General features: G+C 40.7%; 1 protein-coding gene across 2 annotated transcripts in view; it reads left to right on the plus strand.

The window, feature by feature from the left end:
* The window catches only part of ak5 (adenylate kinase 5), a 101,678-nt gene that overhangs the window by 61,562 nt on the left and 23,769 nt on the right, over positions 1-16,347 (plus strand). For both annotated transcript variants that reach the window (XM_075482878.1, XM_075482879.1), the window contains 2 exons: positions 10,367-10,412; positions 11,292-11,336. In XM_075482878.1, coding sequence (XP_075338993.1) covers positions 10,367-10,412; positions 11,292-11,336 — 91 coding nt within the window. The remainder of the gene's footprint in view (positions 1-10,366; positions 10,413-11,291; positions 11,337-16,347) is intronic.

Genomic DNA, 16,347 nt, shown 5'->3' on the forward strand with positions numbered 1-16,347 from the left:
CTGTCACAGGTATCTTTAGTGAGTTTTGACACCGGTCATGCTGCATGTCCGTTTCTACCAAAACATACTTACTTAGTAATTATTCATTTAAGGAAATAAAGAATGATGTGGCATGTTGTGATGCTAACAATGCTTTCCATCTGCAGCTTCCCTGTTCACCTACCAGATTATGTACATTTGCATGATCAAGGTTGTGCACACATTGCTACATTTTAGCTGGTAAATTCCAGATTTTGTGTGGGAATGTTCTCACATACTCATTACGTTCACATCCATGCACATGAACAATTAATAAATGAAGACCCTGGTCTGTTTAAATCAATGCCATATCAAAGCAGCTCTCGTCGCACCTAAAACCAGCCCTACCTTCACTGTGTTCCAGCTCTCATAATCTCTCCTACGCTTGGCATGAAGTGTAAAAGATATGCATTTATAAGATCATGTTCTATATAAGTGTGGAATGTGGTGTCACTGAAAACAAAATCCTACTAAAAAAGAAATTTACGCTCGTTACTGTCACCATTTCTCGACGGTTACATCTAAACCGAATCGATTAACAGTATTGTAATCTGTTCAAATGCATCATTCAACAAGAACCACTGCAAACGAATAAAGGGGATGAGTCATTTCAAAGTCTGCAGATTTCTCAAAGGTTAAACAGCTTTGTTCACTGCCAGTCTCAGTGATAGATATGCACGATGCGTGCCGCATGAACAGCATTCTTCAGCCGACCCGAGTGTCTCAAGACTCATTTTAAAAACATGATAGTTCCATACTGCGTCCAGAGGTTTGAATTAAATGAGCTGAGGGCGACAGCAGCAGTTTATTTAATTTGATCATACGGGTGACTCACCACGAGAGTGTGATGAGAAGAAATTGTTTCCACGACTGGAGACCGAGGCATCTTTTGCTGTCGCTAACTAAGTCATCATCTGGAGATGTCTAGAGTTTTAGCCTCTTAAACATAGAGTCAAATAAACATCTTTGGTTAAGTCACAACAACAATTTAGATGGGTATTTGATTAAATTTGGTACAAGTATAATAATATTTTCCTTTAGTTTCTTTTTCTGTGCGTCTCATTGATTGGATGGAACAACCCCAGATTTGCCTGTTTCAAACACCAAATCCACCAAAAATCCACATGTCCTACTGAGCCATTACAGCAGCTTCTTTTACATTGTAAGGAGAAAGACTACATGGCTTCATCCATCATCCATAATGGATTACAGATTTAGTGCATTAATGGCCTGAAGTGCCTTAATATCAAACCATGTGTTACAAATAGGAAGCACGCATTTATGTTACAGCAGACTTGATTACGTTAAAAATAAATCATTTTTTTTGCGCATGAAATTCTGTTTACATTGCAATGCACAACTTTAAAGCAACCCTAGGGAAGTTTGTGAACACGTTTTGAAGTACATTCACTTTCGTTATGCACATTTCTGGGCCTTAAACTGAGGTAGGCAAGGCATCTTTATTTATATAGCGCATTTCATACTACAGGCAACTCATTGTGCTTTACATAAAGACAAGGCATTTAAAAGAACAGCATAAAGCAGCATAAAAACAAGCAATTTAAAGAGAAAAAAAATAGAATAAAAATTAAAACACAGTTAAAAGCAATCAAAGAAGAGAAGAAGAAGGTAGAAAATTGTTGCAACTCTAAAAACTGCAGTTCAGCATCCACTGTAGGATTCGGTTGGATTCATAAACAGAAATAAAAAATAAGATTAATAACGATGTTATCGTCGGTTGCTGCCTCATGGTGTTGATGTTCGCACCATCGCATCACAGCAAGAGCGTTCCTGGTTTGAATCTCACCTGTGGCCTTTCTGTGTGGAGTTTGCATGTTCTCCCTATGCGTTCTCTGGCTTCCTCCCAATGTCCAATAACATGTGCGTTAGATTAATTGGTGATTCTACATCAACCCTAGAGGTGAGTGTCTATGGTTGTTTGTGGCCATGTGATGGACTGGTGACCTCTCCAGGATGTACCCCACCTCTTACCCAACGGCAGCTGGGATTGGCTCCAACCCCCCAAAATTCAATTTGACTGGCTCACGAGTTCCCAAGCAAGCATTTCACATCTTTTGTTCATATTTTTAGTCACAAGTTCTCCCACATGCTTTGGAGGCGAGAGGAGAATTTCACCACCTGATGTCTCAAAATCATGATTCTCTAAAAATGCAATTTTATATGAAATATGAGCATCAGTTAGAAATCAAGTATTTAAGGCCTGAATCTAAGGCCTTCTTCAAGATCAATGCTTTGCTTGAAGGAGGTCCTAATGGCCGACATGTTGATTACTAAAGTGGACTCCATATGGTGCCGGCGTCTGCAGAACCTTTTCATTTTTTCATATTTAATATTTACCAATTACCAAGCTGAGAAGATAATGTGAGGCATTTTAAAGTCATAAAAGTTTTAGATGGTCTTTCAAAGAAACTTTAATGGATATTGATGTCACTTTAGGAACTGCTTTTCCCCACTTTCCTCTTATAAAATGCCTTAGTGTGTTTATCTTCACTGCATTACATTAAGAACTGAAGCTAATAATGTAATCTTTCAGGAAATTTAGTTGAAAATTAAAGGTGTTGTTAAATAAAGTGTCACTGCAAATTTTAAACCCCAGATTAGACATTTCTTTAAGGTCTAGTAAATGCCTCAGTATCCTCCAACAGGTTTATTTAGTGGAGTTTAATAAGCATCACGCCATCAAAGCTTCTCAAATGAACAGACACTTAAGATGCTGTTTTTGGACGTTTGCGTAAGTGTGTGGGTTTTTTGATTGTATTCGTGTTGTTGTGTTTCTTGCATGCCAACACACACTAATAAACTCCTCTGGAATGAACAAAACAGTGTTTCTTACAGAGCTTTTTGATGCGTTTATATACATATTTGTTCTCCATCACGTGGAAGCAACGCATGCTGTGCATGTGTTTCTGCCTCTGAGTCATCGGACCATTTGGTGTACCCACATGCCAAGCTGGCTTGTCGCTGGCACCCAGCACTCCCCCGTGCAGACAGCATTTATTCAACACTATCCGTGCTCTGCTTCTCTTTGCCCCGCGTCTCCACTATTCTCCAGCTACAGCTACACTTGGACTTCACTGAACTTTCTGCAAGCGGGGAAATGTTGAAATCACAACCTTTGCAATCAGAGCAGTGTGAGGTCAAGAGCTGGCTGTAGATGGAAATGTCAGGGGAAGCTGTTTTTCTGATGTCTGTCAGGAGATCGTGTTTGATTTCTGTTTTCTGGCAGTCAGCTGGATCTCTGGATAGCTTGATTATTGTCTGCTCCAGAGCACCGGTTCAGTTCAGCACTTAGACTGTCGCTACACTAAGGGTGGTAGTTCAAGGAAGAAAACATGAGTATATTCATTAAATACTTAGAAAAAAAAAGCTTTACTTTGAATTATTTTGTAATCTTGTCTGATGTCTTCTTCTCAAGATGACAGATCATCATTACCCACCCTGGTACTTGCTGATGTATTTCTCCTAACATACATTCTAAGAGAATTTAATTTATTGTGACAAATGTTTCTTCAGGCAAAATCAAAATGACAAATACACTCTTTGTCTGTCCTCCTCAGAGCACATCTCTGTTAGCCGGATAATGTCATTTGTCACAAATCACCAAATATGTTACAAATCATTTCTGCAAATAGATAGAATTTGCTTAAGGTTTGGTTTAGGTACAATAGGATACAATGGGTTGGGTCAACATAATCTACTTGTTTTGTTTAAGCCCTAAACCAAGAAAGTAAACTTAAAAACAGACAAGAAACTCAGCACAGCTCTGACTAACATGGCTCCGCTACAGAAAGGATCTGAAACCAGCGAGCTTTTTCACAGCGGGAGCAAATTACAAACCAAGTGCAGGTGTGATGATTGGGCAATGGATTCCAGCTGTGCAGGGAGAGCAGAAAACAAGCCCACCCAAGGAAGCGACTGAGGAAATGAAACAAGAAAACAAGTCATAACACAACAAATCAAACCTAAAACGAACTTATAGCCTAACACGGAGAATATGAACACTTAAATTAAATTTGTCCGACTCGTGTAATCAACTGTGATCAACAAGGACATACTCTCAACGATTACCTGGGTCATTTCCAGACTGACCACATGCGAGTGTTTTGTACTAAGGAGCTGGCTGAACAACTCCAAAAGAGGTACAGATAGAAAGTTTAAAGTATTTGCGTTCTCACGTGCAAAATGTCAAGAAAATGTTTTTAAAACTTCAGGGCTGCAGTGCCTGTGTGAAAACGACTCGTAGATTTAGTCTCCCGATGCTTTGCTCTCATCATACACGCTACAGCTGTCAGAGGACTTTGTTGGATGTAAACATTTTACATGGTGGTGTACTTTGAGTCAAATATGTTGAGAGGAGCACTTGTGATGGAATGCGGCTGATTCTCTTGGCAGTTTGGTGTCGTAAACATTGTCCCGTAGTGATTTAGTATCTGGGCCTCACACTTATGTTCAACCAGGTTAAAAATATGTGGACCTTCTTGGACTTGGCAGAATACTGCAGTACACAATGATAATTTGTCAAAAACATGAAGAAATTTTTTGTTGTTGTTGAGCACCTGTTTTTATTCATTTTGTTGACACCTTTTGCTGAGTCTTGTTTTTGCCAACATAGCGGGCGCATTAAGGCCATGTGAATAATAAAACACTAAAACGATTCTACTAAATTACTTGGGTTCAGTTTGTAATGCCAATTTGTATTTCTATCCACACAGAGCTGGCTGGCAGGCGGCTCACGAGTAATTTGCAGTCTCACAATCTTCACAGATACACTTGCTTTTCACTGGAACATGAAAGAAATCATGGAGGTGGTGAAGCTCATAATATACTGTTTGGGCTGCAGACAGCAGTTGCATGTTTCAGATCTCTGTAAATGTGTTGCACGATTTCAGGGATTTTAAATGCCAGCCGACACACTGGTGCAAAAACCGACTATTCACGACTCTGCTAGGCTCCGTTTGAATTATTCATCGGCATTTTAATTTTAACCTTTTCTGCTTTGTAATCATTTAAACAGAAATGAGGCAGCAATTAACTGAGATGTCCATTTGCCATCTCGACCAGAAGTATTTGTGCCCTCATATTGTCCAAGTTTTTTGTTTTTTTCTTTTTACTATTAAACAGTTTGTTAGATGTTGGACTGAATGATTTGGCTTAAATATCTGGTGAACACGTAAACATTATGAAATCACCACATTCTTGTTACTGTAAATGTTAACTATATCTTTGAGGTTCTTCAAGCTTCAGGGATTCAAGACCATCAAGAAGAAAATTAAGCAATTAGCTATTGAGAGGCATAGATTAGAGAATTTCTGTATTACCAGTGGGTCTGAAATGTGAAATGTGTTATCTGAAACGTGTTTCTAATATCTTCCATTATTCGTGCTTGCAGGCCACAGCAAAGACGCTCTGATAAAACAGCGGCATCAACCAGTTAACATAAACCCCTTTTATAACTCTAAAAAACCACCCTCTTAGAGTTTGATTTTCCATTGCCAGAAAGCGACAAATATTACGTGACAAACCAATGTCCTTATATAACCCGTCTTGTTTGGAAATACTGTTTTAATTCAAGATAAGCACAAGAAACTTGTGCTAAAGAAAAAAAATGGACTAGACTCTGTGAATAATTCCCTATAATCCCAATATAGATCAGTGAGCAGTGCTCACCAACATGTCATTGGGGTCATCAGGTGGGAGCCTCCTTTCATCAGCGTTTCGTCTTGTTGGGCCCACGACACCTCCAGGAGGCTAGACAGTGATCACTGGCGTCCCAGAGTCACTCCCCTAATGCCAGCCAACACTGCTCCTCACATCACAACAACAATCTTTTTTTTCCACAATCACAAGCTACCCCAGCCTCTCACCAACTGCACACCAGTCACAGCGGGGTGGGGATACAAACCCTGGTTCGGGTAGGGGGTAATGAAAGTATAGAGAGTGCCAGAGGTGGAGGCAGGTAGTGATGTTACCTCCAACACCGAAGCTCCGAAGCACGCTTCAAACTCGACAGGGTAGTTATAGTGAAGCAGTGGGCCGGAGCTTGCTTCATGTGACGTCACTGATGACGTTTGAACCACTTCACTGCTTCATTCAGACCGAGTCAGCTGACTGCTTCGAGTTGATGTGCGGAGCTTTGAACATTTGCCGCGATTGAGTGTATTCAAGATGGCTGAAGCCCCGGTTCATGTCCCCGTTCTACACTATAATACGTTACGAACAGCTCTCGTTTTTTGATATTCGGAGTTTTGGATTATTCTCTCATGGAGCAACCATTGAGGAAGCGTTCTAAAGTGTGGGAATATTTCGACCCAAACAGTTCCTTCAGCACACCATGCCTTCTCTTTTCCCTGTGACAGAGTATTTTCCAAAGCTGGAGAAATTGGCTAAAAAAAAAAAAAAAAACGTTTGAGCCCTTCTACTGAGCAAAAACTGTTTTTCTTGAATAAAAACACCTGAGGTAACACAAGCACCCTCTTTATTACACCAAGCACACTCCCAAAGAAAATATGAATGACAAACCAAAAATTTTCACATTGTTTTTAAATTATTATTCCATCCATCCATCCATCATCTTCCGCTTCTCCGGGGGTCGGGTTGCGGGGGCAGCAGCTTAAGCAGAGAAACCCAGACGTCCCTGTCCCCGGCCACTTCCTCCAGCTCTTCTGGGGGGACCCCGAGGCGTTCCCCTGCCAGAGATCCAACGTGTCCGGGGTCTTCCCCGGGGTCTCCTCCCAGTGGGACGGGCCCGGAACACCTCACCAGGGAGGCGTCCAGGAGGCATCCTAACCAGATGCCCGAGCCACCTCATCTGACTCCTCTGGATGCAGAGGAGCAGCGGTTCTATTCCGAGCCCCTCCCGGATGACCGAGCTTCTCACCCTATCCACCTACTGTCCTGGCGGTGAATCGCCAGCAGCACACGCAACCGCCGGCAAAGCAAAATGAAGCATAAACGTCTCGAGGCATTAACACAAGCGCAAGACGCAAGCGCAAGGGCAGTTAAAAGAGGTATAACTCAGCCTTAAAGGGAGAGCCCAGACACCCTGCGGAGGAAACTCATTTCGGCCGCTTGTATTGGCGATCTCATTCTCTCGTCTCTACCCACAGCTCCTGACCATAGGTGAGGGTAGGAACATAGATTGACCAGTAAATCGAGAGCTTCTCCTTCTGGCTCAGCTGATGGCGCACCGATCCGCCTGTCAACCTCCCGCTGCATTCGTCCCTCACTCATGAACAAGACCCCGAGATACTTGAACTCCTCCACTTGGGAAAGGATCTCATTCCCGACCCGGAGAGGGCAAATTATTATTTCATGGGTAAATTAATCAATCTTTAATGAGGTACTACAAACCCATATGTACAACACACATACATAAGTGTTATTATCGTGTTATTATATGCATCACATTCGCAGGGCTTCATATGGTGCAACAATCGCTACGCCAGTAGATGTCACCCAAGGGAATTGAATGAAGCTTCGAGTAGTGAACCACTTTATGACACAATGGTTCAAAATGATTCAATGCTTCAAAAAGCCTCGTTTTGCCATCACTAGAGGCAGGACAAGACACACTAGCAGATTCAGCAGACAAACTCACCTAAACAGTCCTACAATCACTAAAAATGCCAGCAAAAACAAAGCCATACAGGCCAACTCACCTAAAATGGCCGCCTGGTTTCAAAAGGCTCACATGGGCCACACCCTCCACTTAAATATCCTGGATTTCTTCCTTGTCTCTTCCAAGAGTCTGTTTTCCCTAAGTGCTCCCCCTGCTGGGCCCCCAGCTACTATTGCTTCTTCTAATCCAAATCCACTGACTGGACTTTAAACATCACTCTTTTCCAAATGCTGACTAGTATTAATGGACGCTGCTTCAAACAGGATTTATACTCTTCGTTTTGTGTTGTATATACATGTAAACTCCAGCTTGTGATATTTAAAACACCCAACAATGTTTATAAAAGAAAGTTGCAAACACTGTTTATGATTTCATTTGAAAAAAACGATTGTGAACACCACTCTGTGCAGCACAAAGTTTTAGTTATTCTGGCCGGTCTCCATTAAGCTGCTGTAAACCAGCCCGTATTATGTTCATTCAAAGGTTAAGAATTTAGTTTTAGGTTTATAATAGAAGACGTTATTTTTCTAATTTTGTTCATTGCTGCTGCACTTCTTGTGACCTTTTGTCCAAGCCTCGTGCTCTGATTGGTTAAAAATGGCAGAGTGCGAGGCAGCAGCTTTGTTCTTTGAGTTTGTCCAAGTGACTTTGCAATTGTGCTTCATAATGATATCATTAAGTAAAAGAAGAAAAGGCTGGACTTCAAACGAGGAATGACAGGTAGTTAAGGAGCTGTGCCTTCTGTTGGAGAGAATAAGACGCTTTGGTTTGGACTTGAGGCATTGAAAGCCTAACCCTAACCCCCAACCCTAACCATGCACTTCCGTCTCTTTACAATCTTTATTTTCCTAACCTAGCCAGGTCCTCCTGCACGGTAGTTGCAATGTCCCCGAAGGCTATAATGCCACTATAATCCCTCCCACCACCCAAATCCTAACCGTAAAGAAGTCCCTCCCACCACCCAAACCCTAATCTTAAGGATATAGAAGGATGTGAACAGTAAAGGGGGTGCCTAAACTAAATTAAAGCGTTATTAAAAATCCAACAAAATGCTTGGACAAAAGGAAAAAGGGAGCAGAACACACTTAACACCTAAAGAAGACAAAACTAAAGTCGAAACGTTGTGAAGGAGGTGTGAAAAGAACAAAACACTAAGCTAAGTGATGCTAAATGTGAACCTAATTTGAAGGAAGTAAGGGAAAGTGAAAGTTTGATTTTATAACTATTATGTAAACCCCATTTTATGTTTATAGGGACATTGTAGCGAAAGGCAGGGTGTGAGAGTGCACTTCTGTCTCCTCTTCGGAGGAGCGGACAATCTTTATTTTCCTAACCCTTTAGTGTTTCAGCTTTGACCTAATGTGAAATCATAAGAATTTATCACTCTTTAACAGCTAACACATGACTCATTAGTCTCTCGTTTGTGCCAGAGTGATGCAGATGGCCAAAGCTTGAGAGGATAATGACAGAGACCCGCAGCCATCAGGCTGTGACCAAGTCATTTCTGAAAATGGTCCCCAACACGTGAAGCTGTTTATATGTGTTTGACAGAAAAACATCTCTCAGACAGCTTTAGGAGACAGTTTGTTGTGAGCTTATCACTCGACAGTCATGATTGTGTGCTTGAGGCTTTTGAGTTTCAGTCCTCCTTCAGACCTTCAGTCCTCCTACCATGTGTTCACTCCAGGGAGACAGAGGGTGTAAACAGCACTCAGTCAAACTCAAACTCATTCGTTCTTCTCCCAGATACGGTTTATCTATTTGTTCTAGCTTCCTTTGTCTCAAAGAAACAGTTTGTCTGAATACATCAGATAACATGCTGGACCAAAATAAATGTGTTACTACGTGGCATGTGCAGCTTAAGTCAAAGAGTGAGGCCGATAAGTCTTGATGGATGGGGTGACACGGCCTTTAAAGAACATCTAAACTGTTGGCCGTGTAAAGTGCCATTCATTATTTAGTCTAGTGGCGCGGCGCGCGTCAATGACATCATCGCACTAGTCGCGTGTGTAGAAAGCCCCGAAAGCCCCTAATAACAACAACATGGCAGCTCTGAACTAACAGTGCAATAGTACCCGTTCATTCATTCATTCGGCTTAAAGTATTGGTGAAATAAAGACAGATAATGCCTTATTTAGAGGCTGTGTTGTCTCTGCCCCGTTCTCTCCTGTTATATGGATATACACGGATCTCGAGTGATCTAAATAGCGTCTTTGGCGACTTTCACCAAACTGTTATCGGTGAGTAGATGAACGTATTTTATCCCAGAAACAAGGTCCAGGTTAAAAAAAACGGACTTCCCCTTTAAGTAAAGCTTCTAAAAGCCCACAAAACACGTGATAATGCCATGGCCGTTATTTTTTATCTATTTTTTACAATCTCTGGTTTTGGCTTTAAACCAATCTGCAAATGTATTTCTGAATGAGACTGTACGAATGAAATAATGACATTTATTATTACTCCACTTCTTAGTGGGGGATTGTTTCACTTCTTAGTGGGGGATTGTTTCTCTTATATGATGAATAGCCATATACAGCGCTGCAAGTGAAATGCACAAGCACGTATGACCTTTGAAATGGGTGTAATAAAGTTAAAGATGTTTTTAGAATTTTTAAATTAAAAATAAGAGCATAAAACCAAATGTATGACTATACTCTACATATAATACACTATACTCTTATTAATATTACATTTCTGTTTTTACTCCAGGTTGAAGAAGAGGAGGAAGTTGGCTATGCTGAAGGAATCACAGAAAGTAAGTTTATTCAGTATTTGGTTTTTGATTGTGAGTACAAAGGCAAGGAAACTAACATTCTTTCAGCTTTATGTCCTCTGAAACACACCAGCGTTTCTCCTCCTGCCGTCATAAGCTGCTGACTGACTCCATTCGGCTTTTCAACACAAACGCACAAACTGTCCCTTCTCTGTAAATGCCACAAGTGTCATGTAGCTTTAATGTTATTGACCAGACATCTGAATGAACCTCCCTCTGCAGTCATGTGAGAATACGTGTCCGTGTGAGTGTGTGCGTCGCTCTGCGTCAACAGTATTGATTGGGTGACGCTGGGGGAGGCTCGCCTGTTGATTCACTGCTGTCAGTCAGACCTGATGTTTATCTCATCAGCTGCATTAACGTCTCCCTGCAGCAGTATGAGACTGACAGGAGGACACGCCTGCATTTGTTTTGCTTTTTGACTTCTGGATTTGCATGAGCTGCACGCAACACTTGAAATTAATTCTTTCTACCAGGTTTAATCATTTATCCTGTGGCGAAGATTTTGCATTGGAAAAACAGAAATATTGGATAAAATGGCAAAAGTCTTGCCATTTTAACATGATATCAAGTCTTCATGTAATGCAAAGTGTGTTTGTATATCTACAGATTTCCTGTAAAAGCAGAAGCTCCCCAAAAAATCCTAGACTGCTCTGATTCGTCAGCCCCAGTCACCTAATCAGGCCCCGCCCACTAGTCAGATTCAGGTTTGAAAGGTTTTTTTAGGACTTTTTAGTAGTCATGATGAAGATTTAATTAAGAGAGCAGGGGATGAATTGTGTCCTCACAAAGACAGTAGTACAAGGATGTGTGTGCTGATCTGCACCACATGTTAAACTGGGATTTTCTCACTTCCGGCAGGTTATTGTACAGAACAGAAGAAACCAAAGGTCATCTTCATGATGGGTATGTAAACCCCCCCAACACACACACACAAACACACACAAAAACATGCGCAAATTTCAGCACTGCTACAACACACCTCATTAGCAAGATAAAAGTGAGACTACAATGACCAGCTGTTGATTGTTCAACTGGTGTTCATTAAACTGGCCTCATTCACACACACACACACACACACACACACACACATTAATTCAGACTTCAGCTCAGATGAAAAGGCTGCATTGAGGATTGTTTCTGGAGGGAAAGTAGTGGATGCTTGTTCTCTGTATGAAAATTCTCAACTAGACTCAAACAGGCTCTGCACATGCTCCTAAGTTCGATCTGTTTGCATCCTTTTGTAAAAACGGCAAAGCATAAATGTGTTTTAAGACAATAAAGCTGCTCTCTTCACATCATTTTTTGTTTCTTTTGTGTGACGGCTGAAATAAAAAGACACCCATTATGTGTCGACTCGTGGTCTCATAAAGCATGTCCTGAGTGTTGCTCTGCTCTAATAAAATCCCGTTTTTATAGCTGCAGCGTCACCTGATAAAATCACCATTAAATAAACTTACAGACAACATCTGTGCAGGGACTTCGGCTACACGTACGATGATCACCCACAAAGAAAGTTGCAAAATAGCCTGATTGCAGCTCTATGCATGTAAACTGTTACAAGGACTGTGGTCTAGTAAAATGCCAAAGTGGAGCTGTAATCCCGACTCAACTGTGCAGGTAACCCTGCTGAGTATGTCCCAGCTCCATGACTGGTACTGTATATCAGATGAAAAATGTAAAGATCCATCCTATACTGATGCAGCTTTATTATGAAAGGTTAGTTTCTAGCAACATTGAAGTTATTTGCATAAAACAGTTCTATTTTGTCAGTTTGGGGCTGTTGCCAGATCAAATAAGGGATTATAAACGGGTGGAGTACATGAAATAGGAGTTTAAATCTCTAAATCTCAGTCACATAATTCATGGTTCCAAGCTGAATTCTGGCTCTTTGACAGCCAGATCTAAGACAGCCTTTTTATAGATCTGACAAACATCAAAGGAAGTCAATCAAATTGTGTAACCAGCTTAAGTTATTCATTTAAGATACAGTTCCCAGTCGGTCCAATGTGACAATTTACTTGTTTTGTGTGTTTTACGTCACTGTAAACTGAGCGTTGAGTCTTGGACAGCTGGTCGAATAAAACAAGATTTTTGAAACATCTAAAAATCTGATGTGAAAACTAAAAGTATTTTTTATAACTTCTGGACACTTTTGATCTCTTTTTCAAGCCAAATGCTTGCTTTTCATTATCTTTTCTATTGAGCAAATTGTGACAAAATGCCTTTTGATCAAACAAAATAAGACATTTAAAGACATCACTTAAGAAACCTATGGACATCTGTTCACTTATTGCTTTACATTTCAGGCTGTCAACCTCGATAGATACAAATAAAATCATACAAATCTGGAACAGATGCAACTTTGAAGAAACACCAATGATGTGGTCATTTAAATATCATTTAATCAGCACTCTGCGTGTGTTTGTGTGTTCTGTGTCACAGCTATGAGGTGTTGAAGCTAACATGAAAAATCCCACTGATCTTTATTAGCACCGGTTTGTCTGAATATTTGAGACGCAGACATTGAACCAGACAAAGAGCTTTTCCACCGCGGCAGCAGATAATTGGAGGAAAATGTCACCTGCAAGTAAAGCAACTGTCATCCAGACTCGGATGTGTCTCCTGAGCAGATTTTAAACCACATAATGAGAGGGCGGCCACACCAGCTTACAATTCAATCTTTTTAAAGCCATTTGTGATCCTGCAGAAATCAGAAAGTTCAGCTTTTGTTGCAAGTGTCATCTTCTTTGTCTCATCTGAGAGGAGCTGGACATCCGTTTACCCTGCTGTGACTTCCTACTCTGGCTATAGACATTATTTTCAAACTCCAAAAGGCTCGAAACCAGCACCTTTCTCTGATCTTCAACATTTTACAAACCACAGTTTCAACCTTAACAATTTAAATTTGTGTCACTGCCATAGACTCTAGAAAACAAATATAGCTGGATATATTTAGTTGGGGGTCGCAGCAACAGCCTATTCTGAAATTATATATGGTGTATAAATAGACACCAGGAGAGAAAATGTCAGAATATGATGCACTAAAGCTTCCAGGCGTTCCATGTCGCTTTGAAATTCTCATTAAACTCTAGATAAACTTCGCTCACCTTATATTATCTCTGCTTAGTCATCACAGATATAGATGTGATTTACTTTTGATGAATCTATGTTAATTACTTTAGAAATAACGGATTCTTCCATAGATTGCGTCTTTCAGGTCAAGATTTGTAGCACTCAAAACTGGTTAAGACTTAAAGATGACCTAAAAAAGAAGAATTTTTCCTTTACAGATCAAAAGATTGAAATTATGGCGAGAGTAAAGGAGAAAGGAGGAGACACATGCACGGGGATTCTCATCTGTGCATTCAATGGGAACACTGATATTACACTTGGCTGTTATATATCCTCTTAAAGATTCACTAAAGCCTAGAAGTTATGTGTTGATTTGCTTAGGGTTATGGGTTAGGGTTTTAGAAGTAAAAAGCGGGGGCTATACTGTGGACATTTACACCGAATCACTTCTGCATCAGACAGTCGTTTACATTTCTTCCAGGGCAGAACATCTGATCAGCAACAAACCAGTCCGGTTTGCAACAGCGTGTGGTGATATATAAAACATGTTTTGCTGTGTAACCATCTGCTGTTGATCAAATATTTTGTCTCTGGAACAAAAGTTTACGCTCATGTCATGATCTGTGGCTTGTAGAAGTCCAACAGGACCACTTTCTCTGTTAAAAGGTTTCTTAGTGAGCCTGTTCGTAGGGGGAGTTTCTACAACACAGCTGCTTACAGCTAACAGCTTTGGGGAAACATATTATGAGCTGTTTGATTCTGCTTTATTCACTTTTTCTTTTCTAATTTTAAGAAACAGCAACGATGACCAAAGAGCTCACCAATAAGGACAAAGTGCAGGGACATTTCTGTCTCATCTCAGAGGAAAAGGTTTCTTTTCATTCACTTCAGACGTCCTGCTAACTTTGAAAGACTCAGCGGGACACAGGATGACGGCTCCTCACTTCTACATGAAGATATTCACGTCCTCTTGCCAGCCCCCGTTTCCTCCTGTGACCCTTTAATGAACCTCTTTCACTGGCTCCGGTGATCTGTCAGACTGGTCTCAGTTCTGGGGGAAAAGGGAGCCGTCCACTTTCTTTACGAATCGATGACAGGTGGTATTACTTACATCTCTTTTTCAGGGGAGATTGAGTTGCTTTGATTAAAAGCGGAAAGAAGTTTTATCCTATATCAATTTTATTCACATACTGTTACAAAAATGGTGGAAAAGATTGCCCAGAAATAGTCATTTCTTTCTGTTAAAGACACCATGAAACAATCAGAAACCATCATACGAAGATGCCGTTTCTTCCTCAGTGACTTACGGACCTAATTAGTGTGTAAAGTGTTAGTTGATATAATTTAATTTAGTCCCACATAAATATTTGCAAGCTCATATAATGGTTTAGTCAATTCATGTAGTTCATCGATTAAAAAATATAAAGAAGCCTCCGGCGTGTGGATGTGGAGGTTTTATTTCAAACTGTACTGGGGGGAAACTAAAAAGCATGCTGGAGGTTCATTTTGCTGTTCAGATTACATGCAAAATTCACCAGACGGCCCCGTGACATCCACAGCCGCATGCCTCGTGCACAGACTCCCTCCTTGATTTGATTTTTTTCTCACTTTGGTTTGGATCAGAGCAGGGACCACATAAAGATGAAGCTTTAGCTGTTTGGCAGGACAGGTTAGACTAAACATCAGTGTATTATTTAATAGTGAAAATGTTTTAGGGGTGGACTGGGTCAAAAAGACAGCCTGGGAAATAGTTCCTGGTCAACCTACTCGCTAGACAAAGCATTTCTCTGTGTCTTTGGAGACTCTCATGCATGTGGAGCACATCAGGATATGACCCGTTAAAACACCTGTCCGCTCATCTCACCTGAGCCCTTGAGTAGAAGCAATAAATTGCCACCGAAGCCTACTTGAGTAGAGACCATATATATATATATCTGATATAAAAGTTAAAACGTTATTGATCCAGTGATGTTTTGATCCACCAGTTTGCAGGAGTCTGTTAAAAATGGAATAAAGTTTACAAGCCCTTTGAACAGAAGAGAAAGGATATTTGAAAAGAGAAGAGAAGAAAGTAAAAATGACAACTACACAAAGTATTAGTACTCTAACGAGGTTTTGACTTATGGCTGCATAAACAAACTAATAACTCACTTATCCACTCACTCACCGTTCTTTGATGAGGAGGGGTTTGTTGCTTTGGGCCGGCTTTAAATTTGTGGCTGTGCTCGCTGCCTTCTGCCCTGGTCTCAGCTGTGTTTCTCACCTCCAAATCTCCACCTCCAACCAGCAACATGAAAGTTTGGAACTTTGGCACGATAATGCACCTGCCCCCAGCACCTTCTTTGGTTTATTTGAATGTGTGCTTTTCTCCCAATTTACCAGCAGCCCACAGAGAAAACATGCTCCTCAGAGGGACAGTCAAGACCCATTTTTAAAATTTGATTTTCAGTGTTTAGTTTTTTTTAATATTAGAGTTATTTTGCTTGGAGTTAGGTATTCAACTCTTGATTCCCAGCCCCTCCTGTTAGCTTATCTCATCAAAGGTCTACTCAGACTGTCCAAACATTAAGTCAAGATTTGTACAGACAACTTTATTATTCATCGCAATGAATGCAGTTTCAGTGGAGAACAATCCCCAAAGTCTTCTCAGTTTTGTGAATGCTGGCATTCAAAAATGAAAGACTTCATTGCTGTTCGGAGAAACATTTCAGTTTCAGGTTTTAATTGGGTACTTTGTGCGCATTAAGATGCGTTTAACTGGGACGTCTCAGAAGCTTGTCTCAACTGTCACCCATTTTTCATTTAGACTCATTTAGATCGCCTGCTGAGACTTTGAGGAAAT

The sequence above is a fragment of the Odontesthes bonariensis genome, chromosome 14, assembly GCF_027942865.1.
Source record: "Odontesthes bonariensis isolate fOdoBon6 chromosome 14, fOdoBon6.hap1, whole genome shotgun sequence".
NCBI classification, from domain to species: Eukaryota; Metazoa; Chordata; class Actinopteri; order Atheriniformes; family Atherinopsidae; genus Odontesthes; species Odontesthes bonariensis.